General features: G+C 29.8%; 1 protein-coding gene across 3 annotated transcripts; it reads left to right on the plus strand.

Moving 5' to 3' along the window:
* Positions 1-960: 960 nt before the first annotated feature.
* On the plus strand, positions 961-26,486 carry LOC129963551 (putative inorganic phosphate cotransporter). 3 transcript variants are annotated; one of them, XM_056078004.1, is made up of 11 exons: positions 961-1,025; positions 2,528-2,716; positions 4,937-5,148; positions 7,440-7,676; positions 10,756-10,939; positions 13,003-13,133; positions 15,547-15,696; positions 18,219-18,351; positions 19,692-19,847; positions 21,890-21,975; positions 24,914-26,486. In XM_056078004.1, exons 2-11 carry the CDS (start codon positions 2,614-2,616, stop codon positions 25,121-25,123), a joined length of 1,602 nt encoding a protein of 533 aa, XP_055933979.1. In that variant the 5' UTR covers positions 961-1,025; positions 2,528-2,613; the 3' UTR covers positions 25,124-26,486. The 3 variants fall into 3 exon arrangements, with proteins under 3 accessions (XP_055933979.1, XP_055933981.1, XP_055933980.1); XM_056078006.1 differs by lacking the exon at positions 7,440-7,676; XM_056078005.1 differs by lacking the exon at positions 961-1,025 and having other exon boundaries at positions 2,535-2,716; positions 5,019-5,148.
* Positions 26,487-26,514: the final 28 nt, after the last annotated feature.

A 26,514-nucleotide genomic window follows, 5' to 3' on the forward strand; every position in this document is an offset into this window, starting at 1 on the left:
TGAAACAGTGGATGTTTTTTGTCTCAATCAAAATTATATTTATAGAAATAAATTCTTAACAGCTATTTAAATGTTAAAATTACAGGAAAAATCTCGCTTTTTCTATTCATCGTTGATGAAAAAATTGGTAAAAAAAACCTGTATATATATTTATAACTTGATTGAAGCAGACAACATGAAGACTCATATTAGGCATAATTTTCAACTAGAATTGTGTGTCTGTACAAATTAGAATTTAAGACACCATGTTTCAAAAAATATGCTAATTAGCTCAATAAATATTATTTAATTAATTGACAATTAGTGTAATATGGTTTTTTGTCACTGGAATGAGTTGAAACATATATTAATGACCTACTGTAAAAAAACTGGATTTTAAAAGTTAAAATTTTTTAAAAAAATCTTCTAGTGTGTACGTACACCTTAATCGCTAAATAACTCACCAAGGATAACACGATTGATTCAGTAAAAATTCTAAATTCCCGTCAAAGGTTAATATTTCGTAATTATTGTTCGTCAATGCCGTGTAAGGCGCTCTCTGACATGACGAGTTTATTAGAGAGTATGCGGGAAAGTTTTGGGGAGATCACTGCCATTGCTTAAAATTTTATTTTTTTTTATATTTTTGGAGAAACATTTCAAAATTCTTCATTCATTGTGGTAAAGAAGAAAAAAAATATACAATTCTAATACAAATTTCAATAAGGGTTATTCATTCTGCTTATACAGTAATAATCACATAAGAATTCATACATATGCAAAAAATACATATTTAAATGCATATCTCAAGAATGACATCATATGACAGAGATGAAATACTCAAAGTGCTGAATAATTTTATATGTTGATAACAGCTAGGAACATTTTTATATCTCAAGCAATAATTTCAAGATTCTAAAGGTGAATAGCGACACGTGATGGAAGAAGAATTTATGTTTTCGTAAAAAGAGTATCAGATTTCTTTTTGAATTTTCTCTTCAAGTCAGAGGTTGCTAGAAATTTTCTGTAAGGAATTTTTACAATTGGCAAGTATTCTTTAAAAAATGATTGAAATTTTTTGGCTTATAAAACTTTTTTGAGTGAATATTGTTATGTATTTATTCAATGTGTAGTAATATTTCTAAAATGAAAATAACTAATTATATGTTATGCAATCGCAATTAGGGATACATCATTTTTTAAAGTATTTTTATATCAAACACTGATCTATCTCTATAAAGTAATAGTTCCTTTCATTATAAGTTTTCGTAATTTACCATTAAAAATGTGCAAAATTAGAAGATTCTATATCGAGTCAATCGAATGACGTAGGAATATGGTAATGACTTTCACAATAGAAGTATTACAAATAAAAATTCATATTTGCAAAAGAAGATCTAAATTTCGCTTTCTCGTATTCGAAGTAGAACCATAACCGTCAAAAAGTTTGAACTCGAGATTTTGATGAATTTCCTGTTTGAAGGCATCTTTGAACCAGAAAAGCATATTTTTGTCATTATGTTTGTTTGTCTGTCTATTTGTCTGTGAATACGATAATTTAAAAAGGCTTTGAGTTAGACGGGTGAAATTTGGTATTTGAAATTACAACTAATTTTGTAAATTTCTGCCAAATTTTGAAGAAAATACATTTAAAGGAAGTTTTTCTGTCTAGCTATCCGAGTACAAATACCCTAGATAACTACAAAATGCAAAGGGTTCAAAATTTGGGTATCAAATTTTGAACCAAATCCTTCAAACGGTCGACCGTCTATCTATCTGTATTATCGTATTCTTGTAAACGGAATAATTCATAAATCGTTTTAAATCGATGAATTCGTTATATTTTCTTGTGACTATAATTATAATTCCGTGTCAAATTTTGGTGTCAGTCGGCAGGAAAAAGGTGTCCAAAATATATATTCTCAGGCAGGAATCAGTAAAAATATTAGATTTACGTCATATTAAGTAATTATTATTCGCCATTTCAGTTTTACCCAAGGTCCCCAGTTTTATGTGTGTGAGAGAGTGGGGAGAATTCCAGAAAGTATTGTGGACATCATTGCCGCGCATTTAAAATCGCCATAATAAAATAATAAAAATGTACTTTTGCTGCATTTCGATTACTGAATTTTCTTGCTATTTCGCTTGTAAACTTGTGACGTAGAAAACAGAGTAAAGCCTTTTATTACTTTCCAACCTTATTTAATTTTAGTTCGATTTTAACTTTTTCGTGTTTCCTTTTGTTTTTAAGAGCTTCTCCTCTTTAATGTAATAAAATAAAACGCAAACGCATTGTTGTTGCGTTTCAAACTTTTCTTCCATATTTTGACAACTTATTTATAAAGTATTATAAAGCTATTTGTTGCCTTTGTACAACATTCAACTATAGTTGCTTTGCGAATTTCTTGATTTTCTGTATTTTAAATATTCATCTAAACTTGCAAACTGAATGAAAGGGTATTACTTATTTTCGACTCTAACATTTTGAGATTTGAAGAATATTTGTCGTATTTTATTTTTCTATTATTATATTTTTTTCCTTTTTTAGGGTTTTATTGTTTAAAATTGAGAAAAACTATTAATTATCTATGAATAAAAAGATCTAGATTGTTTTCATTAACCGCTGACTTAAAGATGACTTGTGGAACAACGACTGTTAGCAATATAAAAGAATTTGATACATGTTCTGCAAATTGCAATCAAAAGGGATCTTTAAAGAAAGATGTACTGAAAACTGGTAAGCTTTATTAGTTCTTTGAATAATTCTGATGAATATTATATAATAAAATTGCGAATAATTAATACTTATCTGTTTCCTGTATTGGATAGATTAATTGTAAGTTCATTTCTAAAATTAGGAAAAGTCTTAAGATAGTTTCATTTTTTTCAATTATGATTAATTATTATTATGTATTTAGATATTTAATTTTTACTTTCCTTGCTTTCAAAAATCTATGAAATCATTTATCATTTTAATTTGTTAAATTAAATATGGTGAAGAGAGCATTATGTGCTATAGGCATTATATGCAAGAGGGCATTATGTGCTATAGGCATTATATGCAAGAGGGCATTATGTGCTATAGGCATTATATGCAAGAGGGCATTATATATAATAAGCATTTTGTTCGAGATGGCATTATGGGCAAAATGCATTATAGGCAGGAGAGCATTATATATAATAAGCATTATGGGCAAAATGCATTATATACAGGAGGGAATTATGTGCAATAGGCATTTTTTTCAAGAGGACATTATATACAATAGGCATTTTGTTCAAGAGGGCATTATATGGAATAGTCATTTATTCAAGAGGGCATTATATGGAATAGCCATTTTATTCAAGAGTGCATTATATGGAATAGGCATTATATGAAAAAGGGCATTATATGGAATAGACATTATGTGAAAAAGGGCATTATATGCATGTGGGCATTATGCTCAACGCGCAATAGCTAAGCGTAACAAGCTAGGCGGAGGCCAAAAATCAAATTTTCTCTGATTCAGCTCAGCGGTAACTCGGATATTCTGCCCAGGTTTGGCTCATATCTAGTTGTTCTATGTTTCTTACTACTTTCTACTTCTACTTATATTAATTTTATTTAGTACTTTCTTATATACTAAGTATACAAAAAGAAAGTGTTATAATCGTCACTAAATTCGAAGCTGAGATTATGACGAAGTCCCGACGTTTCAGACGTCTCTGAATTCGAAAACCACATTTTTGGAAATATGTCTCTCTGTGAACACGGTAGCTAAAAAATGCTTTGCATTAGATGGATAAAAGTTGGTATATGGTTTCTATTCCAAATTTGTAAATTTTTATCAAATATCGAACGAAATCCATTCTAAAGAAGTCTGTTTGTCTCAATGTCCAAATATAACCCCCAAATAAAGCACAATAATTATGTCACGGGGTTTGGTTGTCTATAGGTCTGTATTCTCATAAGCACGTGATAACTCAAAAACGTCATGATTTAAATATACGAAATTTAATATATGTTTTTGGGATTATACTTGTAGTCCTGAGTCATATTTTGAGTTCAATTGTTAGTAATGAAGTTGTCCAAAATGTGCCTTATGCTTTAGAATTAATCACAAAAGTTCGCATGCTTATAATCAGTTTTATAACTATTGTTCGCCAATGGCATGCGACTAATAATGCATAAGTACATTTATTATAGAGTATACTAAAACATTTCGAAGAAACCACTCTTGCTGGTTTTTCTTCGTTTGCCAATAGAGATTCAATTGCTCTTGCTTTGTTTTCCTCCACAATTTCTCATTCGCTGTTTTCTGGTTACGCCATCGCTTTCAGGCTGCCAAGAAGGAAGCAACAACAAAAATACTTTGTAATATAATAACAAATAATACAAAAACAAAAATAAGAAATATTCGACAACAACAAAAATACTTTGATAATTTTCAAAAAACATTTCGATATCCTTAATTTGCTTAGAGGTAAAGCTGTTTCCAGAAAACAGAATTTAGTTTGATTCTTCTAAGCAATATTGCTTACAGCGATGTTTTTGTTTATAAGCTGACGAGACACCATTGCATGCAGTGAATGTTTAGAATGCTCTTTTTGCTTTTTTTGATTTATAAAAGACCACTAATCACTCAGAATTCTTTTCTGTTTTTTGCTTTTCATTAAATATGCCGATTAAGAATTTCATGCAACCATCACATTTCTGTTTAAAGCAGAAAAGTAAAATTTTGAAGAACATTCTAAGATGTCGATTGATACCAAATATATTTAGAATTTTATAAAATTAAGTTATTTGAATATTTTTTCACAAAAAAAAAAAAAAAAAAATCAGAATAATAATAGTGTATTTAAATCGCTACAACAATTTATCGAATTCTATAAACGATTGATAATCTTTTACTCTACTCATAATTTTGGCGATTTTTATTACTGCAAGTAACAATTTGTACAATATTTAATATTTTTTTAGATCCGACAAGATCGATTTTTCAGTATCGCTATTTAGTGACTCTTTTGGAATTTTTTGCTTTCTTCGAAATAAATGCTTATAGGTTGACTACAAGCATCAGCGTCGTGGCGATGATAAACAATACTGCAACCAGTTCGCACGCAGTATTTAATAATACCACTGATTCCTGCCCTTTAAATTCTGCTGAAGAAACTGAATATTCAGTCTCCAAGGTAAGTATAATTTACTTAAATATTAAGGAGTAAAAAACTTAAATGAGTATAACTTTCAGCTTATTATGTAACAATATGATTATACTTGAATGGTGATGTCAGTTATAATAGTATTCACGTCTATGTGCTCATTTTAAAAAAAGGCGCCATAATGTGAGCTCTCAAATCAGATGTCAATCCTTCAAACCATGCCATTTAAATCACTACTTACTTTAACTAGAAGCTTCTGTTTGTTCAATACAAATGAGGATAAAATGAAAAAAATGCAATCAATCACTGTAAACAATCAAATCTTATTCTTCAAACCATAGGGTTAAAACTGATACCAGAAGTTATATTTATTTCAATAAAGAGCTTTTATTCAGTACTGATGGTAAACTTTGTCCATTAAAAAAATAAAATTGTAAATAAATACAAACAATAAAAAATGAATTAAAAAATTGTAAATAAATGCAAACAATAAAAAATGAATTAAAAAATTGTAAATAAATGCAAGCAATCAAATCTTGATTCTTCAAACCATAAAGTTAAAGCTGATACCAGAAGTTATATTTATTTCAATAAAGAACTGTTATTGATGGTAAACTTTGTCCAGTAAAAAGATAAAATTGCAAATAAATGCAAACAATAAAAAATGAATTTAAAAAAAATGTAAATAAATGCAAACAATCAAATCTTGATTCTTCAAACCATAGGTTTAAAACTGATGCCAGAAGTTATATTTATTTCAACAAAGAGCTCTTATTCAGTATTGATGGTAAACTTTGTCCAGTAAAAAGATAAAATTGTAAATAAATACAAACAATAAAAAAATGAATTTAAAACATTGCAAATAAATACAAACAATAAAAAAATGAATTTAAAAAATTGTAAATAAATACAAACAATAAAAAAATGAAATTAAAAAATTGTAAATAAATACAAACAATAAAAAAATGAATTTAAAAAATTGTAAATAAATACAAACAATAAAAAAAAGAATTTAAAAAATTGTAAATAAACTCAAACCATCAAATCTTGATTTTTCAGAGCATAAGGTTAAAACTGATACCAGAAGTTATATTTATTTCAATAAAGAACTGTTATGATGGTAAACTTTGTCCAGTAAAAAGATAAAAAGAGTAAATAAATGTAAGCAATCGTGTGTTAATCCTTCAAACTATAAAATTCGATAAATTCAATCTCTATTCGTTTTATCGGGGAGCCTTTGTTTATTGAGTACGAATGAAAAAAAATAAGAAGAAAAATTGTAAATATTCGTAAACGATCGAATAATGATTTTTTTAAACCATAAGATTAAACCATATAGCTTTTATCGGAATTTTAAGGTAAAAAGAATGCAATATGAATGGATTCCCTTAGAAAAATTATTTAATTGTTCAAACGAAAAGTATTAAATATAATATCTATATTTTAATAAATATAGCACATACAAATGATTATTTATTTTTCTCAATTGATCAATTGGATAAATTCTACAAATTAGCATTAAAAAATAACAGCTTTGATCTTTTATGATGATGTGATTGATGAACTGTGTTCATCTTAGCTAATTTCATTTTTTTTTTCATTTGGTAAATATGATTAAGAATAGACACATGATGAAGTAATACAACAGATAACAAAAAAATATATAATGGACTGTTGAATTCCTATTAAAACCATAATAAAATTAATATTTTTTTGTTCTTACGGAATTATTTAAATGTATTTAAAATTTTCTCGAAGGCTTTCATGGTTAACACAGATAAGAAGCCTCGGGGATAAAAAAGAATCCTCTAAAACACACAAAATATGCGTGCTATGCGATGCACTATTTTTTCTGCTAATAAAGAAAATACTCTTTTCATAACCACCTATAAGTTATTATTAAATTAAATATCTTCTGAACATCTTCCATTTGCCCATTTTTTTAAATAAAAAAAAAAAAATTGCGAATGTAAGTAAGATAAACATATTATTTTTCTTGTGGTTTTAAGATCATTTTATGAAGGATATTTTCAAATCACTTCAGTACTTGCACGAGTAAGGCTATAACATATTCACGCTCAATTTTTGCAAATAATGTTTTAACTAAAAAAACTTTGCAAATGATCAGTTTTAATGTAATATTTCTAATCCAAGTATTTTATAAATGTCCTTGAACTTTTACCAAAATAATGTCTTCTGAAACATGGTACCATACGCATTTTATCGCATTTACGAGAAGATGAAAATCAAAAAGAATATATTCATATTTAATAAATGCAAATTGAAATTCAATTTCAATTTCTTTTTCCCTCATATTTAAGACAGGTGGGGATTTTGATTGGAACCCTGCGATGCAAGGATATATTTTGGGATCCAGCTTCCTCGGATTTGTTATATCACAAACACCTGGTGGAATGTTATCTGAAAGATTTGGCGCGAAAACTATCATCCTGTGCGGACTGTTCCTTTCAACGTTGGGTCATTTGCTGTCCCCTCTAGCAGCTTATGCCAGTAGTTACTGGATGATAGCGGCGCAGTTTCTAAGGGGGTTTGGCCAAGTGAGTTTCTACTTAGACTAACAAAACTAGCGTTTCTTTGAAAATCTGTTGTAAATTTCTGCTTCAAGTTTTTATTTTTGTCGAAGAAATATATGCTTTATTAAAAAATATTTCTTTATGCTCTTCACCTTTTTTAAAAAAATATTAGCGTATAAGAATTTCAATTTAAAAAAAAAATTATATTATATTCCGTATGATAATTCCAATTTTTAATTTATTAAATTTCAGCAAGTTGTTGCTTGTTCATCAAGTTGTAACGCTTGATTCAGAATAGAGGTCTTAAAAGTTATATATATGTTATTTGGAGTGAAACAAGCCATTTAAATATAAACACTGTTTTAATTAATCACTATACAATTATGATTTAAATTATCATTATCTTTGGAAGGCAAACGATAAAGTGTGAGATGCAATGGTTACGAAAGTATTTATTTCAAAATGCTGGGAAAAAAATTATGGAATTCGAATACACAATACAATGAAGCATCTTTCAAGAATTTTTCAGGGAACCTATGTAAAACGGAATTTAAAATACCAGTGGGTGTGGTCGCGTCAAAACTCGTATACTCTATAATAAAAGTGTTATTCTAGAGAACAACTTTCATGGAATTGGAGTAAAATAGTTACGAAATATTTCCCTTCTTTACTGCATCAAGCGGAAATTTTTACTGAATCCATTCAGTTATCATTGGCGAGTGTTTTGACGATTAATAGATTTGAAAATCGAGTTTGAATTTTAGACATGGTTTATTCAAACGATTGAAACAAAATTTTGTCACAAAATCACATACTAAATTTGATATATTTAAGTAATTGCATCTTTCAGATAACACATTTATATGTTTCTGAAAGTACAGACCAACAGACGGTCAATCCCTGGTTGTATTTGGCTTATAATTTCATACATGGCTACACTATAGAAATTAATATGTGTACCGAATTTTACCCATCAAGCTTTCTTCGATTTGTATTAATTGTGTTAAATTATATTCGAACAGCAGGACTTTGAATAGATTTTGCTCAAAATTTAATAGAAACCTATAAATTTGATGCAAAGACCATATACCAAATTTCATCTATCTAGCTCAAAGAGTTCTTGAGCTATATTAGTCACAGACAGACAGATAGACAACTTTTAAAAATGTGTTTTTCGAATTCAAGGAGGTTTAAAATTTAGTGATTCGTCAAAATCTCAGGTTCAATTTTTCGATGATTACAATTCTTTCTCTATACTTCGTATATGAAAGAGTAAAAAGATGTATAATTGAAATTTGGTAAATAACTTTTATTAGTACAAATTTAATGCAACTAATACGGATTCATTTAAAAGTAAGAATTTTAAAGGTGTTATTTAAACCTTCTTTTACTCATAATTTTTCGAAGCGGAGTTTCCAAAAGTTATTGCTAATTTCTCCTTGTATTTGTCCTTGTATTTTTTTCTGTCATAGGCCATAGTTTACCGATTTGAAGTTGAGATATTTTTTTTCTTTGCCAATTCTGCGTTTGTTAAGTTTATATTTTTTATCAAATTCTTTTGAGATTTTAATTCCATCTTTCAATAAAAGTGCTTTACTCTTTCAAGATATTTTAAGTTTTTAAGAGGCAAACAGAATAGCAAAAATGAAATTTAAAAAAAAACGTGTACTCAAGCGCATACGAATTCGAGAATGACATACTTATTAAACACTACGCAATAAAAAAATATCCGGAAGTTTTCAGATTAGAGCATTTTTCCGAATTTCTCTAAAAATCTAGCCTACACTTTGGATAAAAAATATGTAAAGAAAATTGACGGCATTTTCTGAATATTTATGGTAATAAAAATTATTTCTACTTCATTTTAAATTAACTAAATAAGCATTTATCTATATAATATACCAATTTATTTTTGTATTCTATTATTTCGCATTTTAATAAATTGATTTAGTATGCTTTAGTTTTCAAACGTTAATTAAAATCTCAGTTTTTTCAATATCTTAGTATATTATTGAATGAAAATTATTTCCATATTATTTAAACTCAAAAAATAAGCTTTTATCTATACTAATATAACATTTTATTTTTGTACTCTTTTTTTTTCATATTAAAATGCTTTTCGTTTAGTTTAGTTAAGTGATATTAACATTCTGTTTTGAAGCGACATTATAGTTATTTCGGAGAACTATAGTCACTAATTTAACTGTTAACTAAGCAGTTAACTACAGTAGACTCCCGATTCTCCGCGGGCGGGTTATCCGCGCCTGCCGCACTAACTTTTCTTTTTTGCTTCCAAGCAAAGGGAAAATGCTTCCAAAGCAAGAAGCAAACACAAATGACTGATTTCTTCAAAAAGGTGTAGTTTTACAGTTATGCTTTTGTAATTACATAATACATAACAGTATTAAAACAGTACATATGTATTAATTTTTCTGTGTATCCTTGACGCCTCTCGTAAGTACAAAGCACTTTTCTGTTTTCATTAACAAAATGCATTTTAGGTTAATTTTAAGTGATATACTTAAATATTAAGCGTTAGTTAAACATTTCCTGCTGTTTATTTTACGTTTTATTGTACATAAAACGATTTTTGAAAGTTGGGATGACTGTTTTCTCTTTTGCTATACCCGTTTTTAGCTTTTTTCGGATTATCCGCGATTTTTGCTATCCGCGGCGGCCGCGCCACCCAATTCCGCGGATAATCGGGAGTATACTGTATGTCCAAAACTGTAGTCAGATGGTGAGAGAGACTCTTGAGCTGGCTCAGGAAATCCGCAATAAGCCAGCGGGAATGAATTTTCATTGTTTCAGTTATTGAATTTATACTCAACACATTGCTCTAGTATTCATCAAATTCTTTTTGTCTGTATATTGTCGCGACTATATGATTCATAGCAATTTTAAAAAATGAAATAAAGATAGACGATTCAAGACAAAAATATCATATAATGATATTCTGACTTATGATTCTAATGCCTCTAAATTTATTTAAAATTTGAATATAAAAAGGCTAAAATCATTTAAATCAGAATATCTGAATTAATTTTTTAAAATTCGAAATCTCTTCATATTTATACAAGTGTGAATAAATTAACACTGTCAGGGCTTGATTCCTGCCGCCCATTGCGTTTTGGCTGCCAATTGGTTTCCGAGATCGGAGAGAGGTCTGCTCAATTCTCTGGTCATGGCTGGGTACTCGAGTGGAGCCTTAATAAGTGGTTTCTCATCAGGGCCTATGTGCTCTTCAACATTTCTAGGAGGATGGCCATCCGTCTATTATGTCTATGGTGAGTTACAAAAAACATTTCATTTTTTGTAAGTTTACTGCAATAACGTAGGTAACTACGTTAAAAAATCGATTTTTTTTAAATATGATTTTTTAATTAATATTTTTAATGTTTGAACATTAATATTTTTAATGTTTAAACATTAGTATTTTTAATGTTTGAACATAGTATTTTTAATGTTTGAACATAATATTTTTAATGTTAGTATTGTGGGGAAAGCTTATAAGCCAGTTAACAACTACGCTGCACGAGCAATTGCTTTTGTATTGTGGTCATGTTACTCGACTGCGAACCAGAAGGTCCCAGGTTCTATCTTCGCTCAATTCAAACCGCCACAGTATTTTTGAAAAATTTGTTTTTTTTTTAAATTAAATTTTTTTTTTATAAAACCTTTTGAGTTTTGTTTTTGAGTGCAGTTTTTTGGAAAGCTAACTTATTTTTATATTTGTATTTATATACTTTTTAATCCTATTTTACATTTTTACAAACTATTATTTCTAATTCTTATCTTTGATAGAATTTTCATATGAAAATCTTCATAAATTTAAACATAAAGCATATATATATATATATATATATTTCAAATTTGGTGTAGCAATTTCTTAATATGTTCTGCAGTTCCTGAACTGGAGAATAAATTATCTACTCTATCGGAAACATTATATAGTTTTTCAATGTTTCATAATGTCAAAATGATTGAAATTTCATGTTATTTATCAGTTGAACTCAAATATTTAAAGAATAGATAGAAATAAAGTTTTTTTTTTTTGGTTCATGAATTAAGTAATATGTTTCTTAAGCTATCTGCAAAATTTTAAGCCAACTACTAGATAAACTTCTAAACCAAAACATTTTTGCTTCTTTTTAAATAATAAACAACTTTCGTCAGCCAAGTGGTATATTTTGGTTTCAAAAATGTTTTATACTTTTTAATATTTTTTGTGCAAAACTCAAAAATATAACTATTTCAGAGCCTTTTTCAAAAAAAAAAAAAAAAAAAAAAAAAATTGATCTCATAAGCTTTTATGTTGTCACACACTTTTAGGCATTTTAAAAAGTATAATAATAGGATCATAAAATACTTGTAAAAGTAAGAATGGAAATATTAAGAAATATTATTGCACTGTTTCTCGGACCAGGTAAGACTCTTTAAATGTTCGCTATGCGTCTGAGATGAAATTTTTAGAAAATGTTATAAAATATATTTTTAATTCTTACTTAAATTAAGTTATAAAAATACCTATAAAACAAAAATATCTCAATTAAAAACTAAAATTGTTTTGAAAAATAAGGAGAAATATATATATATATATATAGGGAAAATAGATAAAAGATATAACCTTCTGGTTTAGAGTTTTATGAAATGATTTATTCAAATTATTACAGATAATTTCGTAAATAATATTATCTTGTTCCCGATTAAGAAATGAGTCGGATTTCCTGTAGTTTTTATTCATTGAGGCTGACTGATAGATAACATGAGTTTAAATTTTTTTTCGCATTATGTAGCATTCAGATAACTGCAAAGTGTTTTTTGAATGAACAAATTATTTATTCGCTAAATCAGGAACTGTAGGATACATTGAGAAATTTTTATTTTAATTTGAATAAAAAAATGCCTGATATTTTATTTTGTTTTAAATATAATAATTTTTTAATAAAATTAATACAAAACAAAATTGATTTAATTAATCAATTCTAAAAATGAAATTAATTTTAATAAATAATTTCGCAGGTATATTTTATTAAAAATTCAATTTTTGAGAAAATAGAATTTAAATATGTAAAATAGAGTTAAAGTGTAAATTATACAAATATAAGAATAAATATAACTTCCCCAAAAAACAAATTTAGAAAAAAAATCCAAAGGATTTTTTTTTTACAATAAACTGTTCAAAACATAAAAATATTGCATAAAAAAGTATTCAATATGTTCGTTAAAAATCGACTTTCAAAGTAGTCGCTTATTTTTTAACAAATTAATTGATTTGTTAGAATAGCATGAATCCAATTAATTCAAGTGATATATCACAAATAATTACTCTTTCTTTTTCTCTTCACAGGAGCTCTAGGATTAGTATTATGTCTTTGTTTTCATGTTTTTATATTTGAATCGCCCACGGGCCATCCAAGAATCAGCGATGCAGAATTATCTCTTATTTTGAATGACCAAGAATCACAACTAACACTGAAGGCAAGTTATATTTCATTTTGTATTGATCAAGAATGCCACATTAATTCAGATAATCTCACAAATTGTCTGATATATATATATATATATATATATATATATGTGTGTGTGTGTGTGTGTGTGTGTGTGTGTGTGTGTGTGTGTGTGTGTGTGTGTGTGTGTGTGTGTGTGTGTGTATTAAAAGAAAATACGGTCTTCCAAGCTGAATTACTAGCACTCAATAGAGCAGTCAAATACGCAACCTCTCTTCCTACATCAGATCCCATCACAATTTACGTCGACAATAAAGCAAGTATACAAGCCTCAAGTTCACCAAAATCTAATAGCCAATTAGCAAGAGATACATTCACCCTTCTTCTTGCAAATCCTCACATTAAAATTTCATGGATCAAGGCACATGTAGGCTATGAAGGGAATGAAGCGGCGGACAAACTAGCCAAAACAGCGGCTAATGCTAATCAAGATCGGAATGTAATGAAGCTTCCAAGATGTCATCTGAAGAACATCCTCCAAACCGATATGATGACAAGATGGCAAAATTAATGGGAAGAAGGCGAAACAGGCCGCTCCACATTCAACATAATACCGAAAGTTTCTCTCTACGCGACCAACTGGAACAGAGCGGATGTCCTTTTCTTCACTGGACACGGCCCATTCCCGACATACCTACACAGATTCCACCTGGCCAACTCTCCTTATTGTAGCTGTGGGGAGATAGGATCCCCAATTCACTATGCCACCGAATGCCTACTGACTCTCTCATGGCACATGAGGAAGCCAGAAACAAGTCTTGAGGAAGAATGGTACAGGAGAGTTGCATCGAATACCCTTTCACGCGGCAAGATCCACTCCATAGTAAACCATATTCATAAATACCAAGACCTCTTCAAGACAACACAATAGCTGAGACCAAAATGCCACTTATCAAAATCAGCCGAAATTATAACTTCAAAAGTCCCTCAAAAGTGCAGTTCTGACGAAGGAAATCAAAACCACAGGACTCAGAAGGACGTTACAGATTTCTGACCTTTCAGTGATAATTTATATGCTTATACATATCATATAGATGTTCTCAATGTAATTTATCAGTTTTTTTCAGTTAGTAATCTCGTTTCCCTTTAAGTTGAACCCATAGTGACCATTTGTTTAAGTATCCTTGTCCCCTCTATTCGGTTATTACGTCACCAAAAAATTAAATACAGTCGTGTAGGATTTGACGCCGTTGGGATTCTCTCTGGAGAACCCTGGATGGTCTGTCGTCTCTTTCTTTCTACCAACATTTTCTTTCTTTCTTTTTTTTTTCCTTCCATCTTGTGCTCATCCAACTGGTTAGATAACTTAGTGTTATAGGTACCGGGGGCACAGGATGGCGTTATGTTATGTGTGTGTGTGTGTGTGAGTGTGTGTATTAATGAAATAAATATAGTATCAACGGTGAATTAGCTTGTCAGAAAAGGCAACTAGTATAAAGTTAAATATTCTTAAAAGAATTAAAGAATTTTAGAAATTATTTAAAAGCGGAAAGAAAAATATTAGTATTATTCAAAAGATAATCTTTTTTTTTTAAATTTTTATGCTATAATATTTTTGGTTGGTTTGGTTTGGTTATATTAACGTCCCGTTTTGAAGCAACACTAGGGCTATTTTGGGACGGACCTCGTAATTGTGAACCACGGTCAGTTGACGAGGACGACACCTGAGCTGGCACCCCCCTCTCCACACCACACCAGTGGGAGGACGTTTGGTCATGACGGATTTAACGTGCAACAGACCCCCTTACACGACGGTTCTTCGGTGGAATCGGGTCACGAACCTGAAACCCTCCGGTTCCGAAGCCGAGACCTTACCATGAGGCCACCGCGGCTCTCATAATATTTTTGGATGTTATCGTGCAGAAACTTCAAACTTTCGCTTAATTTTAATTAATTATTCTTCTAATTAAATTTGTTTTAAAAAATCACTCCACAATGTACATTTGCCAAAGCATACACATTATTAAGCGAAAATGAAGCTTTTACTCGATGATTAGCAGCATGCAATCTCTTCATTATCAGAAGAGATTGCATGCCACTAAATGTCAAACTTAGAAAGAAGAGACTAGAAATGCGTGGATGGCTTTTATTCATTTATAAGAAGTACTTGAGATACTTTTAAATTGTTGTCGGTGCTTATTGGCCTTGATGATCAAGCGCAATCAGTAACAATTTCAGCAATTAGTTTTTTAGAGGCACGGGAAAAGGAACGTATAGTATATATTTAAATATTTTAGGAATAAAATTTAGCTTGCAAAACTGAAATTATTTATTTTACGTAGGGTTATTCTGGGAAACTAAAAGCTTGAAATACAGTTCTCTTTTCGTTTATTAAGATAGATGAAGTGATTTTGCTTTTATAAATGTGGTAAATTTTGTTTTAGAGACCACCCACACCATGGAAAAGTATCCTCACCTCCGGCCCAGTTTACGCAGTGACGTACGCAATATTTGGCACCTACTGGATGGTGTCTCACTTCCTCTCAGTTCAGCCAATTTTTCTGGGAACCATTTTACACTTCTCAATTCAAGAAGTAGGTTTAGTTATTTTTTTATCAATTAAGTGTATATAAAGATGTACGTAATATTTGGCCCCTATTGGATGGTGTCTCACATCCTCTCGGGTACCATTTTACACTTTTTCTTCAAGAAGTAAGTTTAGTTATCTTTCTTCAACCGAAAGTAATTTGGACTAAATTTTAAAAAACAGAGTCTAAGTTTTTGTAATATTTAAATTACTTTTTTTACTTTATACTATATGAAGTATATAAAGAAAAAAGTAATATAATCATCAACAAATTTAGCATCAAGATTTTGATATATCACCTCATTTAATCTCTCTGTGCATAAAAAACACATTTTTTGGAATTTCGTCTGTCTTTTAGGAGGGTAATTGAAAAACGAATGAAATTTGGTGTGCTGTATTCTTGCCAAATTTCTAGATTTCTATGAAATTTTGGACAAAATCCATCCATATGAAATTTCATAATCCATCTGCCTGAATGCAAGCGAGCATGAAAACTATAAAACATAAATAACATTTGTGTCGCATTTTAGCATCTAACGAAGAGATGCGTATAAAAAATTTAACTAATATCTTCAAAAGTTTGACCCCTGCTGATCACTAAATTCGAGTTTGTGTACTCCAAGTCTTAGATGGGTGACATTTGAAATGTAATATTATTATTAACACTGTTGTTTTATTGCAAAGTTTTATTTCAGCGGTTTATAAAAAAGGCATCCATAATTTGTTAACTGTATTGCAAGATACGAAACACTCATGTGCGAGAAAATAAAAAATCTGGCTATTCGTGGCATTCATTGTTTCGCCTGAAGTCCATATGTGGGGTAGAGGGAATTTAGAGAATACGCCAGAATGCTTCAGGAAAAACAATTTTGCTGTTTTTTTAAATGGAATATGGAGAGTAAATGGAAAGTAAAATGGAGTGTAAAAATTATAGGCTAATAGAAATAAGAAGGCTTGTTTTTAAATATATTTAGTGAGTTCGTTTTTTTGTTTGTTTGTTTTAAACACACGAGAATAACTACTTCCTTTATAAAAATAATTTTTCTCTTCTCTTTTATATTACTTTCGTTCTTCAATGGTTATATATATTCCTTCATATAATCTTGAAAGTCTTAACTTTTCCCTTGTTTATATATCAATATGTTCACATATTGATTTTTTCTAGTGCTTTTGTATACTATAATTTTTTGTTATAATTTTCCTTTGAATTATTCATTTGTACACATTAACTGCAATTTTTTTTGTTGTATATTTAACGATTTTATTTACGATTCTATTCTGTACTATATTTTTATTTTTTATACTGTAATTGTTACTCGATTCGTATGTTTGCTTGCTTCTTTTTTTACTGCCATAATAATATTTTTATTTTTTATTTTTTTATAATTAGTAACCTTTTAGCTGCCACGATCCTGATTTGGGAATTTTTGGAATTTTACGTACTCCATTTGGCACACCTGACAGTTTAATTTCATGCAGTATAAATCAATCAATATTATGTGTAGCAGAAACAATATTCGGTGCTCCGTTTCTTTACAACAAGTGAACGAATTTGAAATTCGTCAGCAAGTTAAACGGAACAGAATTGTCATATTTGGCACAAATTTTTGATTTGGTTTTTATATTATTGCCAAGCAGATACTTTAGTATAGAATTCAATGATACACACACGAAGTATAGCTAAACTAATTTATTAATTGAACACAGAACTGAGAATACAGTAACTGACAAATCTTCTGCTTTTATATAAGCAGAGAAAGTTCCAGAATACTCTTCTGGAGACAGTAAGAAAAGTCCAGAACACTTGTCTGGTAAACTAAAGAAATGCCCAGTATCTTCTGGAACATGAAATAAAGTAAAACATAAAAACCGAGGAATTAAGTATTTACATATACTATTAATTGCATTGTCTCTAGCGGGATTCGAACCCAGGTCTCTTGATCATGAGACCAGTGCCGTGACCATTCGGCCATGGAGATTCGACTGTCTTTCTTCAATGAGGCATTATAATGAAATACTGTACAAAAATATGTAATGTAGGTGTTATAGTAATGATCTGTTACTTACTCAATCTTTTGTTTTGTATTGAAATGATATTACTGTCCATTTTATGACTGTATTGAAATGATATTACTGTCCCTTTTATGACTCTTTTTCAAAGATATCAAATATTTCCATAATTTGAAAATAATTATGCTGTTACACAATATTTTTGTGCATACATATAATTGAATCGACCAAAAAAATTTTAAAAATTGATAGTTATTGGGTTAATTAAGATTTTGTGTAGATTGAAATTAAGATTTTTGTAAGATTTTGTGTAGATTGATTGCTAATGTTAAAATGTGAAAAATAAAGATTGTCTAATTTTAGTTTATACTTTATGAAGTAACAAACCCTACTTCGAAATTTTATGTTCCTAATATTATCTGTCCTTCCATTCTTTAGAATTGTGAGTGGGCTAAATTTGAAAGACTGTAAGGACATATCAAATTTGTAATTATCTTTAAAAATTATTACCTTTTCCAGAATGGATTTTTCACTTCCGTTCCGTTTGCGTTTCAAATTTTTCTCACCTTCACAGCGAGTTGGGTATCGAAATGGTTGAACACGCACGGCTACGTGGGCGTGGATAAAGTGCGAAAAGGGAGCAATTTATTATGTATGCCTAACTTATTATCTCTTATGTCTTGAATCAATGTATTATTTTCGTTGTTACTAAATATTTAGTGAGTTCAAAAGTTTAAGTCATATTTTACTCCATTTTCTTCGAATTGTCTTTCAAATAAATAGTTTGAGATAATTTTCTTGTATTCAAAAATGTTATATTTAAAGCTAAACTTATATATATTATATAAAATATTCTTTTCAAAAATTCATTGGATTTCATTTACTTTACATGAAAATTAGTTTGGCGTAATTATTTCAAAATTAAATAAACTGAAAATATACATATTTTTGTTAAACTTTTCATTTTATTAAGATAAATTTTTTTAAGATAAATGTTCCAGTTAAGGAGACAAAAGTACAATGTTTTAATCAAATTTTCCATTAAAAGTAAAAATGAAAAGATAGTAATAAGAAGATAAAAAAATGAAAAGTTTATCAAATACTAATACATATCTACACTGAAAGTTACTTTTTGCTACTTACAGAAATGTTAGTAAAGCTGTTTTGATTTTCTTAGAAATTTCAAATCTGAAATGTCATGAACACATTTTGATTTACCTTTATTTGTTCTTCTGGAAGAGGATTGAAATTTTCGCCACTGTGTTTCTCTGTGGCAATACATAATTTTGATATTTTCAAAATTAAAAAAAGACGAAATAAGTAAAGATAAAATGAATTACTTTTTCTATATTCACAATGATGATCGTAAATTTTTTTAACGAAAATATCCTAAACTTCAAACTTAATGAAGTTATATTTACGACAGTTCGATGATGATGTCGTGTCCGTGTTACCACGGAAGGAGGGGTGCAGTAGCTTCTGAGCGTAAAGACCCTTTAGCACCCAAGGGCAGATGTCTGACTTCTAGCTCATATGAAGATAACACTCACACATTCGTTTGCACAACCACTTTTTATAGAGAGGCACATTCGCACACCTCACAGATAGAACACAGATTAAGAACGACCATGCCCGAACTGGGACTTGAACCCAGGAAACCCAGATCATGGGGAAGACGCGCTACCCCTATGATAGGACGTCAGCTACGAAAGTTTTAAAAAGTTTTTTTTTACGAAATTAAGTTTTACGAACGAGTGCAACTAACTTTTTGACTGATTTCTGTTAATAAGAAAAAATTACAGAAATAAAATAAAGATAGACGAATCAAACAATTATGTTTCCAAGTAAAGATTTGAATTTCGTTTTAAATTCTTTTTTCATTTTGTAAACGCCTTAAAGAAACTTTTACAATCACAGTGCACTGTACTTTTCTCATATACATGCATTATATTCAATTTTTTGTATTAACGTAATTATTTTTGCTTTCACCAGTTAGCTTGGGATACTCGCTATGCCTCTTGGGAGTCTACTTCTCAGGTTGTGAAAGACTGCCGAGCACCGGCTTCGGAATCGCTGCCATGTGCTTTATTGGCCTCTCCTTCACAGGTTGCATGATTGCTCCGGTCGATATGTCTCCCACTTTTGCAGGTACTTCCAGAAACGTTTATTACTTAATTAGGTACATGCTAATTAACAGTAAATGTCATATCAAAGGATAAATAGCGCCTTCGTCTACCAGCTATTCGCATACCATAGCCAACCATACTGCTGGCTTTAATTTAGTCATGTCAGCCAGGGAATGACATCATACAATATCGAAAGAAATATTATTTTAAATCACTTTTGAGCAATAAACATGGAGCAGTCTGATTGGTTAGATGGACGAGTAAAATGTGGAAACTGATTCACGAATAAAATTGGCGAAATCGTTCTTATTGTTTAAGTTGTATCGATACCTCTATAAAATGGAAAGATAAAGTGGGAGGCGAACATTGATAATGTGTTTAGGAGTGATTTTTTTTTTGAGAAATTAGTAATTTTGATTTATATATATATATATATATATATATATATATATTAGGTAGATAGATAGATAGATAGATAGAGATTTTAAACCAATCTATACTTATAATAAAGCTCAATGTGTGTGTGTGTGTGTTGGCGCTCTACAAGAGAGGTCATTTGACATAAAGCTACCACATTTGGTACATGTATACCTTAGAGGTCGGAAATGTGCACCTGGGGTCCCTTTTTTGAAATTTTAATTAGAATTTTAATTATTAATTAAAAACTAACTTTCCCGCCAAAAAAATCTTCCATTTTCCCCACCGCCAAATGAGTAAGGCTTTAGTGTTTTTTTCTCCCAACAGTAATAAGGCTAGGGTTAACATTTTACGGCGGATTATTTCAAACGATTCTGTTTATTTTCTTAATGTTTGATGCATTTAAAATTAAACATTGTTAATTAATCCATGGTTCAGATTCATTCTGAAGTACTTTTGAATTAAAATAACACAGAATAAAGGAAATTAAAAATGTATAATCTGCATAGCGTTACCCCAACTGGCGTAGAAAAATTCACGCATTTGCGTTACCGTAAAAGGCGAAGAAAATTCACGTATGCGCACTGTGTTCTGATTGTTGGCATGGCAACCATTATCAACGGGCGATTTAAATTACTTTTAGGTTAGTTGTATGCCTTTGTAAGTAAATTGTATTTATGTTAGTTATATATTTTTTGTATATGCTTATAGTTTTAAGTACATCGTTTTTTAAGTAGTTTTTTTTAACCTGTTTTCAATGATTTAAATTATTTTTAGGTTAGTTGCATGCTTTTGTAATTAAATTGTATTTATGTTAGTTATATATTTTTTTATATATGCTTATAGTCTTAAGAACATCGTTTTTTAAGTAGTTTTTTTAAACCTGTTTTCGACCGATTATTTTAAACGATTCATTTTATTTTCTTAGTGTTTGATGCATTTAAAATGAAACATTGTTAATGAATCGATCCGTTCATGATGAATCTGAGAAAATTTTGTTGACAAATTCTTGAGATATTACATAAATTAAGAAAGATATCCTTTAGTGCCCATAAAGTTTAAACGCTCAGTGACTCTATTATCAGTAATCATATTATTAAAAAAAAATGCTTTGTTTCAGTAAAAAAATATTATTATATTAATTGCAGATTAATCATTTACACTTTAATTTGAAGCATAAATTGTACGAGGGGTAACAGAAAATGAGAGAGATACATATCACGTTATGACTGAAGGCCTTTATAATATTATGAGTGAATTATATCACTATCAAAATGTTAAGTTTTAAAATATTTTGCTGAAGAATCTATTAAAGTTGGAATTGCATAAAATATTTAATTATTAAAATTTTAACGAACATTAAGATTGGCGAACCGGCTGGTCGCCAAAGGCGGCTAGTCATAAATAAACGAAATGAATTTTTCAAAGTATGAATTCAGCTTCCAAAAAATCGTTTTATTTTAGGATAATCTTAATGAATCAAATTTTAAAAAAATATATTCAATTTCTGTTGACATTATATATTAAAAATTATTGATAGCAACGAAACTTTTAGCAAACGATTTTTCATGTCAAAAAAATTTTTTTTGAAGAGAATAAAAAAGATAATGAAGAAATGTGCATGTTTTATTTATTTATTTATTGCAGGAAGCGTGATGGGACTGTCGTCTACCATTGGCAGCTTGGCAGCCTTTATATTTCCCGTTTTAGTTGGTATCATGACAGACGGACAAGTATGGTCTTATTCTCATCTTTATCATGCATTACAGAATATTATAATTATCAGAAAATGGCTTGAATATTTTCGGAGATAGTGCTAAAATTCTGCTATTATTTGTTCTTATAGAGAAATATATTTCGATGCACTAAAATACATTCTAGTGTATTTTCTGAGTTAATTAGTCATCTGACACTTTTGTAAGAATTATAATTTTAAATTCTGATAAATATTGAAAACAATATAAAACCATTGGTAAAAATTCCTTCATTTTAGATTTTAGCAATTTTTTAATTTTACATTCTGATTTTTATTGGTTTTAAATTTTGTAAATGGCACAGGTAAATAAATATAGAAAAATGAAAAAAAAAAGTTTGAAAAAAAATGGTTTGTATTAGAATTTAACACTAAACATACCGGGAGCGATCAAATGACCGTTTTCCAATGGCAATTCCAATATATCGGTGCAATGCCGGTTATGTTTAGGATTAAATCATAATAATTCTTTATTTTATATGCTTTTTAGAATACTTTGCATATTATTTTTTTCAGAATGCATATTGTTTTTGAGAATTCTTTATATAATATTTTTATAATTAATCTGTAATTTGAAGTAAATAACATTTAAAAAACTATGATTGAAGAATATATTTGCTGTGAAGAAGTTTTCTGTTATTTTTTAATATGTCGTTAAGAACAATGTAATAAATCATGAATAAGAGTTTTTAATGAATAAAATTGATGAACAAAAGTTGATGGAAGGTAAAAAAAATGCAACTTAAACATAATATCATGTAAAAATATTTTGATGGATACGGTCTAATTTAAAATATTTTATTATTCTTCAATCCTTCCTACATATTATAACACCTATGTTTTTGAAAATGTATGAGAATGAATTCTTAATATTCAACTCGTGAATTTAAAATAAATAAACTACTTCGGTGCTGATAATTAGTATCTAATATCGTAGTTGTTTCGCATGTTTTGTTAATATGCCAGAATAATTGCGAAATGTATCATTTCATAGCAGACTTTAGAATTTTTAAAAAAATTTGCCCGATTTCTTCTATCTTATTCGTTGAATTATTGTATTACTATACTAACATGTACAAGAGAAAAGTTTTCCCATAAAAGGCATGCAGCTCAAAATTTGACGCAAATCAATAATTTCGATTTAAAGATCATGAACTGAATTCCATCAACGAAGCTGTGGCGGATTAGTAATGAGCAAGGAAAGAACCAGAGACATTGTGACTCTCAGCCCAGTAACATGACCACAATACAAAAGCAATTGCTCGGGTTGCGTAGCTGTTAACTGGCTTATAAGCCTTCACCACAGACTCTCCCTCCAGTGAGTCTGAGGGGAGACAAACGATATGGCTGTTGAGCGGTGATGTATAGAGCTGTTGAGTCTAATGTGCCTGTACCTATTTGAGTAACGCCGCGCGTTATGGCGAGTGCGTGTGGTTGCTGTTGCTGCGTCAAGTGAGTCTGACGGTTTTGGTTTGCTATGGGTAGATGGCGCCACAACAGCTATATGAAGGTTGAAGGATCATCGTCCGAGGTCACCAATGTGGCGGATTGTTAGGAGCGAGGATAGAACCAGGGACATTGTGACTCTCAGCCCAGTAACATGACCACAATACAAAAGCAATTGCTCGGGTAGCGTAGCTGTTAACTGGCTTAGAAGCTTTCACCACAAAGCCCATTGCGTTCACACAAGCATAATAACGAAAGCGATTTTTTTCTGTCTCAGAATGTTTGAAAATTACGAAATTCTTGAAGATATATATAAATAATATTGTTCTTACTTATGTTTTTTCTATGTACATGTTCAGCATTAGGGTCAGAAATTTTTAAGAGAGGGTATACCTAAACCTTCGGAATTACATAGCAATATAAAATCGGAAATGCTTCCCAGACAAGGTAGATGGCATTCTACGCCTGATTCCCGAGCACTTTACAAAAGAATTTTAGTTTCAGCTACATATAGCATGATTTAATGATCATAACCAACGATAACATAGCTGTTTACATAGAACAAAGTGGATCATTAATAAACGACATAGAAATGACGTCAGGATTGATGTCAGCATAACAAAAATGCGTAATTCATATCAAAAATTGTAAAAATATTTTTACAATTGACTCACAACGCACCATACACTTTAATAGGGACGACAATAAGAAATCCTGCGCATGGAGAGAGTCACCTTACAGCATATTTTTATTCCAACCAGAAAGAAACGAGAAAGAGTAAATGAATTTGAAATTATTTTTTAATTAAAAAAACTAATAAACTCTTGAATACGGATGTCATAGATCGAAATATCAATATACATACGGCGATCGAAATGCGAAATATCGATATGGAGAGGGATAAGACTCATATGGATATTTCATCTAAACTTTGGTTTTGCTGTAGTAAGATGTGTGAAATTATTACTATGCCAGTGATTATGATCACACTCTCTTCATATGAGCAGCTGTGAGGTCATTACTTATGACCACTGAATCTTGTGCCATGGAATACTGAAACGGAAAAAAAAAGAAAGCTTGGGAATTCCGCGCTCTTCAAAACCATCTACACTGTTTGGGAAGCATTAGTTCCACTGTATTGCAATATGATTCTGAATCATGTAGATAGAATTGTAGCGCGATTATTATGAGCGAGGATAGAACCTGGGACCTCGTGGTTCGCAGCCGAGTAACAAGACACAAGCAATTGCTCGCGTCTCGTTGCTGTTATCTGGCTTATAAGCTTTCACCTCAGAATCCTTTCACCCACCCTTGGAAGTCTATAACATTGTTACTCAGACACTCTGTATACTTCACCTTTGATCATCGTAAACTAAAATGTGAAAATGATAAATTCTGAATAACTCTTCCAAAAGTTTGATTGATCGCACACAGTTATTTTAAATTGATTAACACAATGTTTCTCTTCGCAGCAAACTTTGGAGCAATGGAACAAAATTTTCTTCATGTGTATCGGAATTGTCTTAAGCTCAGGTATATTTTTTTGTATTTTTGGCTCGGCCGAAGTTCAGCCTTGGAATTATACTTCAAGTGAAGATGAAAATAAAGCTTATTCAGTTGAAAATGAAAGAAAAGAATTTGAAGAGATGGGTCATCCTGTTGATTCTACCATTCATCTTTAAGAAAGGAATAATAATTTTTATTTATTTTTTGTAAATTTTAGTAATAATGATTGTGTTAAGTTATGCATATCTGAATATAAAGAAAATGAAATATTTCATTGAATAAATGAAATTCATACATAGTATTTGAAAAAGGTGAGTAGTTAAAGGCCATTCTGAAGAATTGAATGAAGCAATAAAGATGAATGCTATTCATGTGAAAAATATGTTCGGATGCAACCGATTTAATATAAAAACAAAAATCAGGGTGCTTTACTTGAAAAAATATGAACATCCAAAGGCCTTAAGAAAGTTTCAGTGTAACAATAAAAATCAGTGTCTGGAGTACTTGAGAATTGTGAACAGTTGAAGACCCTTAGGAAGAATAATAAAAATCAGTGTGCTTTATTTGAAAAATAAAAATGATTAAACGCCTATTAGAAGATTTCAGTGTAACAATAAAAGTCAGTGTGTGCTTTACAAAAAAAAAGTGAACAGTAAAAGATTTTTAGAAAGATTTCAATATAACAATAAGAATCAATGCACTTTACTTCAAAAAATGTGAATACTTAAAAGTTTTTAAGAAGATTTCATTGTAACAGTAAGATTTAGTGCGTTTTTCAAGGGCAGCAAGAGCAATATTTTTCACTTGTTTCTCTTGGAAATTAAAGTAAACTATGACCTGTTTTGTGATTCGTAGAATCATGAAGAAAGTCGGGTATGCATTTTGGATTAATGCCAACCAATTGATTTCAAATTTAATATAGAAATGCGATGCCAAGGTCCAAAATAAATATCATTTGTCAAGTCTTTTTCAATTATAGCTTCCACATATACACAGATAGATAGATAGACATTTACCCTGCAAGAGTATCTAATATAACATCTGATGCTGATAAACAATTCTAGTCATTAAATCATATGCCAAAATTTTAGTAATCTAACTTGCTGCGTTTTTGAGTTACCGTGTCAACATCCATGCTGATTCAAAGGTTTCTGATGCTTCATGCTGATTCATGCATGTTCCAGTTGTAAAATAGTGGTTAATCATCTATTGAGCTTGTTAGAGTTTTGACTTATCATGCTCAGATAAGTTGATAATTCCAAAAATGAATTTTGTTGATATAAAGGTTTGAAACAAGAAGATTCCTCAAAAGTTTAAGGTCGAATTGTTTTGATGAATATGATATTTTATATAATTCATACAATATAAAACTTTAAAAAAAGTTGACGAACACTACGAATGAAAGAAGAAAATAATAATAATTATGTGTGAACATCTGTCTGAAACAGTATGTACAACAAACAATGGTATATTTTGTCTCAGAAGATTTGCAAGCAATTGTGTATATATTTACCCATGATTATGATACTAATAAAATCAACAGACGAAATCAATTTATTGTCTTTAT

The sequence above is a fragment of the Argiope bruennichi genome, chromosome 3 (assembly GCF_947563725.1).
Source record: "Argiope bruennichi chromosome 3, qqArgBrue1.1, whole genome shotgun sequence".
In the NCBI taxonomy this organism is placed as follows: Eukaryota; Metazoa; Arthropoda; class Arachnida; order Araneae; family Araneidae; genus Argiope; species Argiope bruennichi.

Excerpts from the sequence above, each read along its gene's own strand:
- LOC129963551 (XM_056078004.1), top strand. The coding sequence starts at position 2,614 with ATGACTTGTGGAACAACGACTGTTAGCAATATAAAAGAATTTGATACA. Across the intron at positions 10,940-13,002 it reads ATCCGTCTATTATGTCTATG|GAGCTCTAGGATTAGTATTA; the intron begins GTGAGTTACAAA and ends TTCTCTTCACAG. Across the intron at positions 13,134-15,546 it reads AATCACAACTAACACTGAAG|AGACCACCCACACCATGGAA; the intron begins GCAAGTTATATT and ends ATTTTGTTTTAG.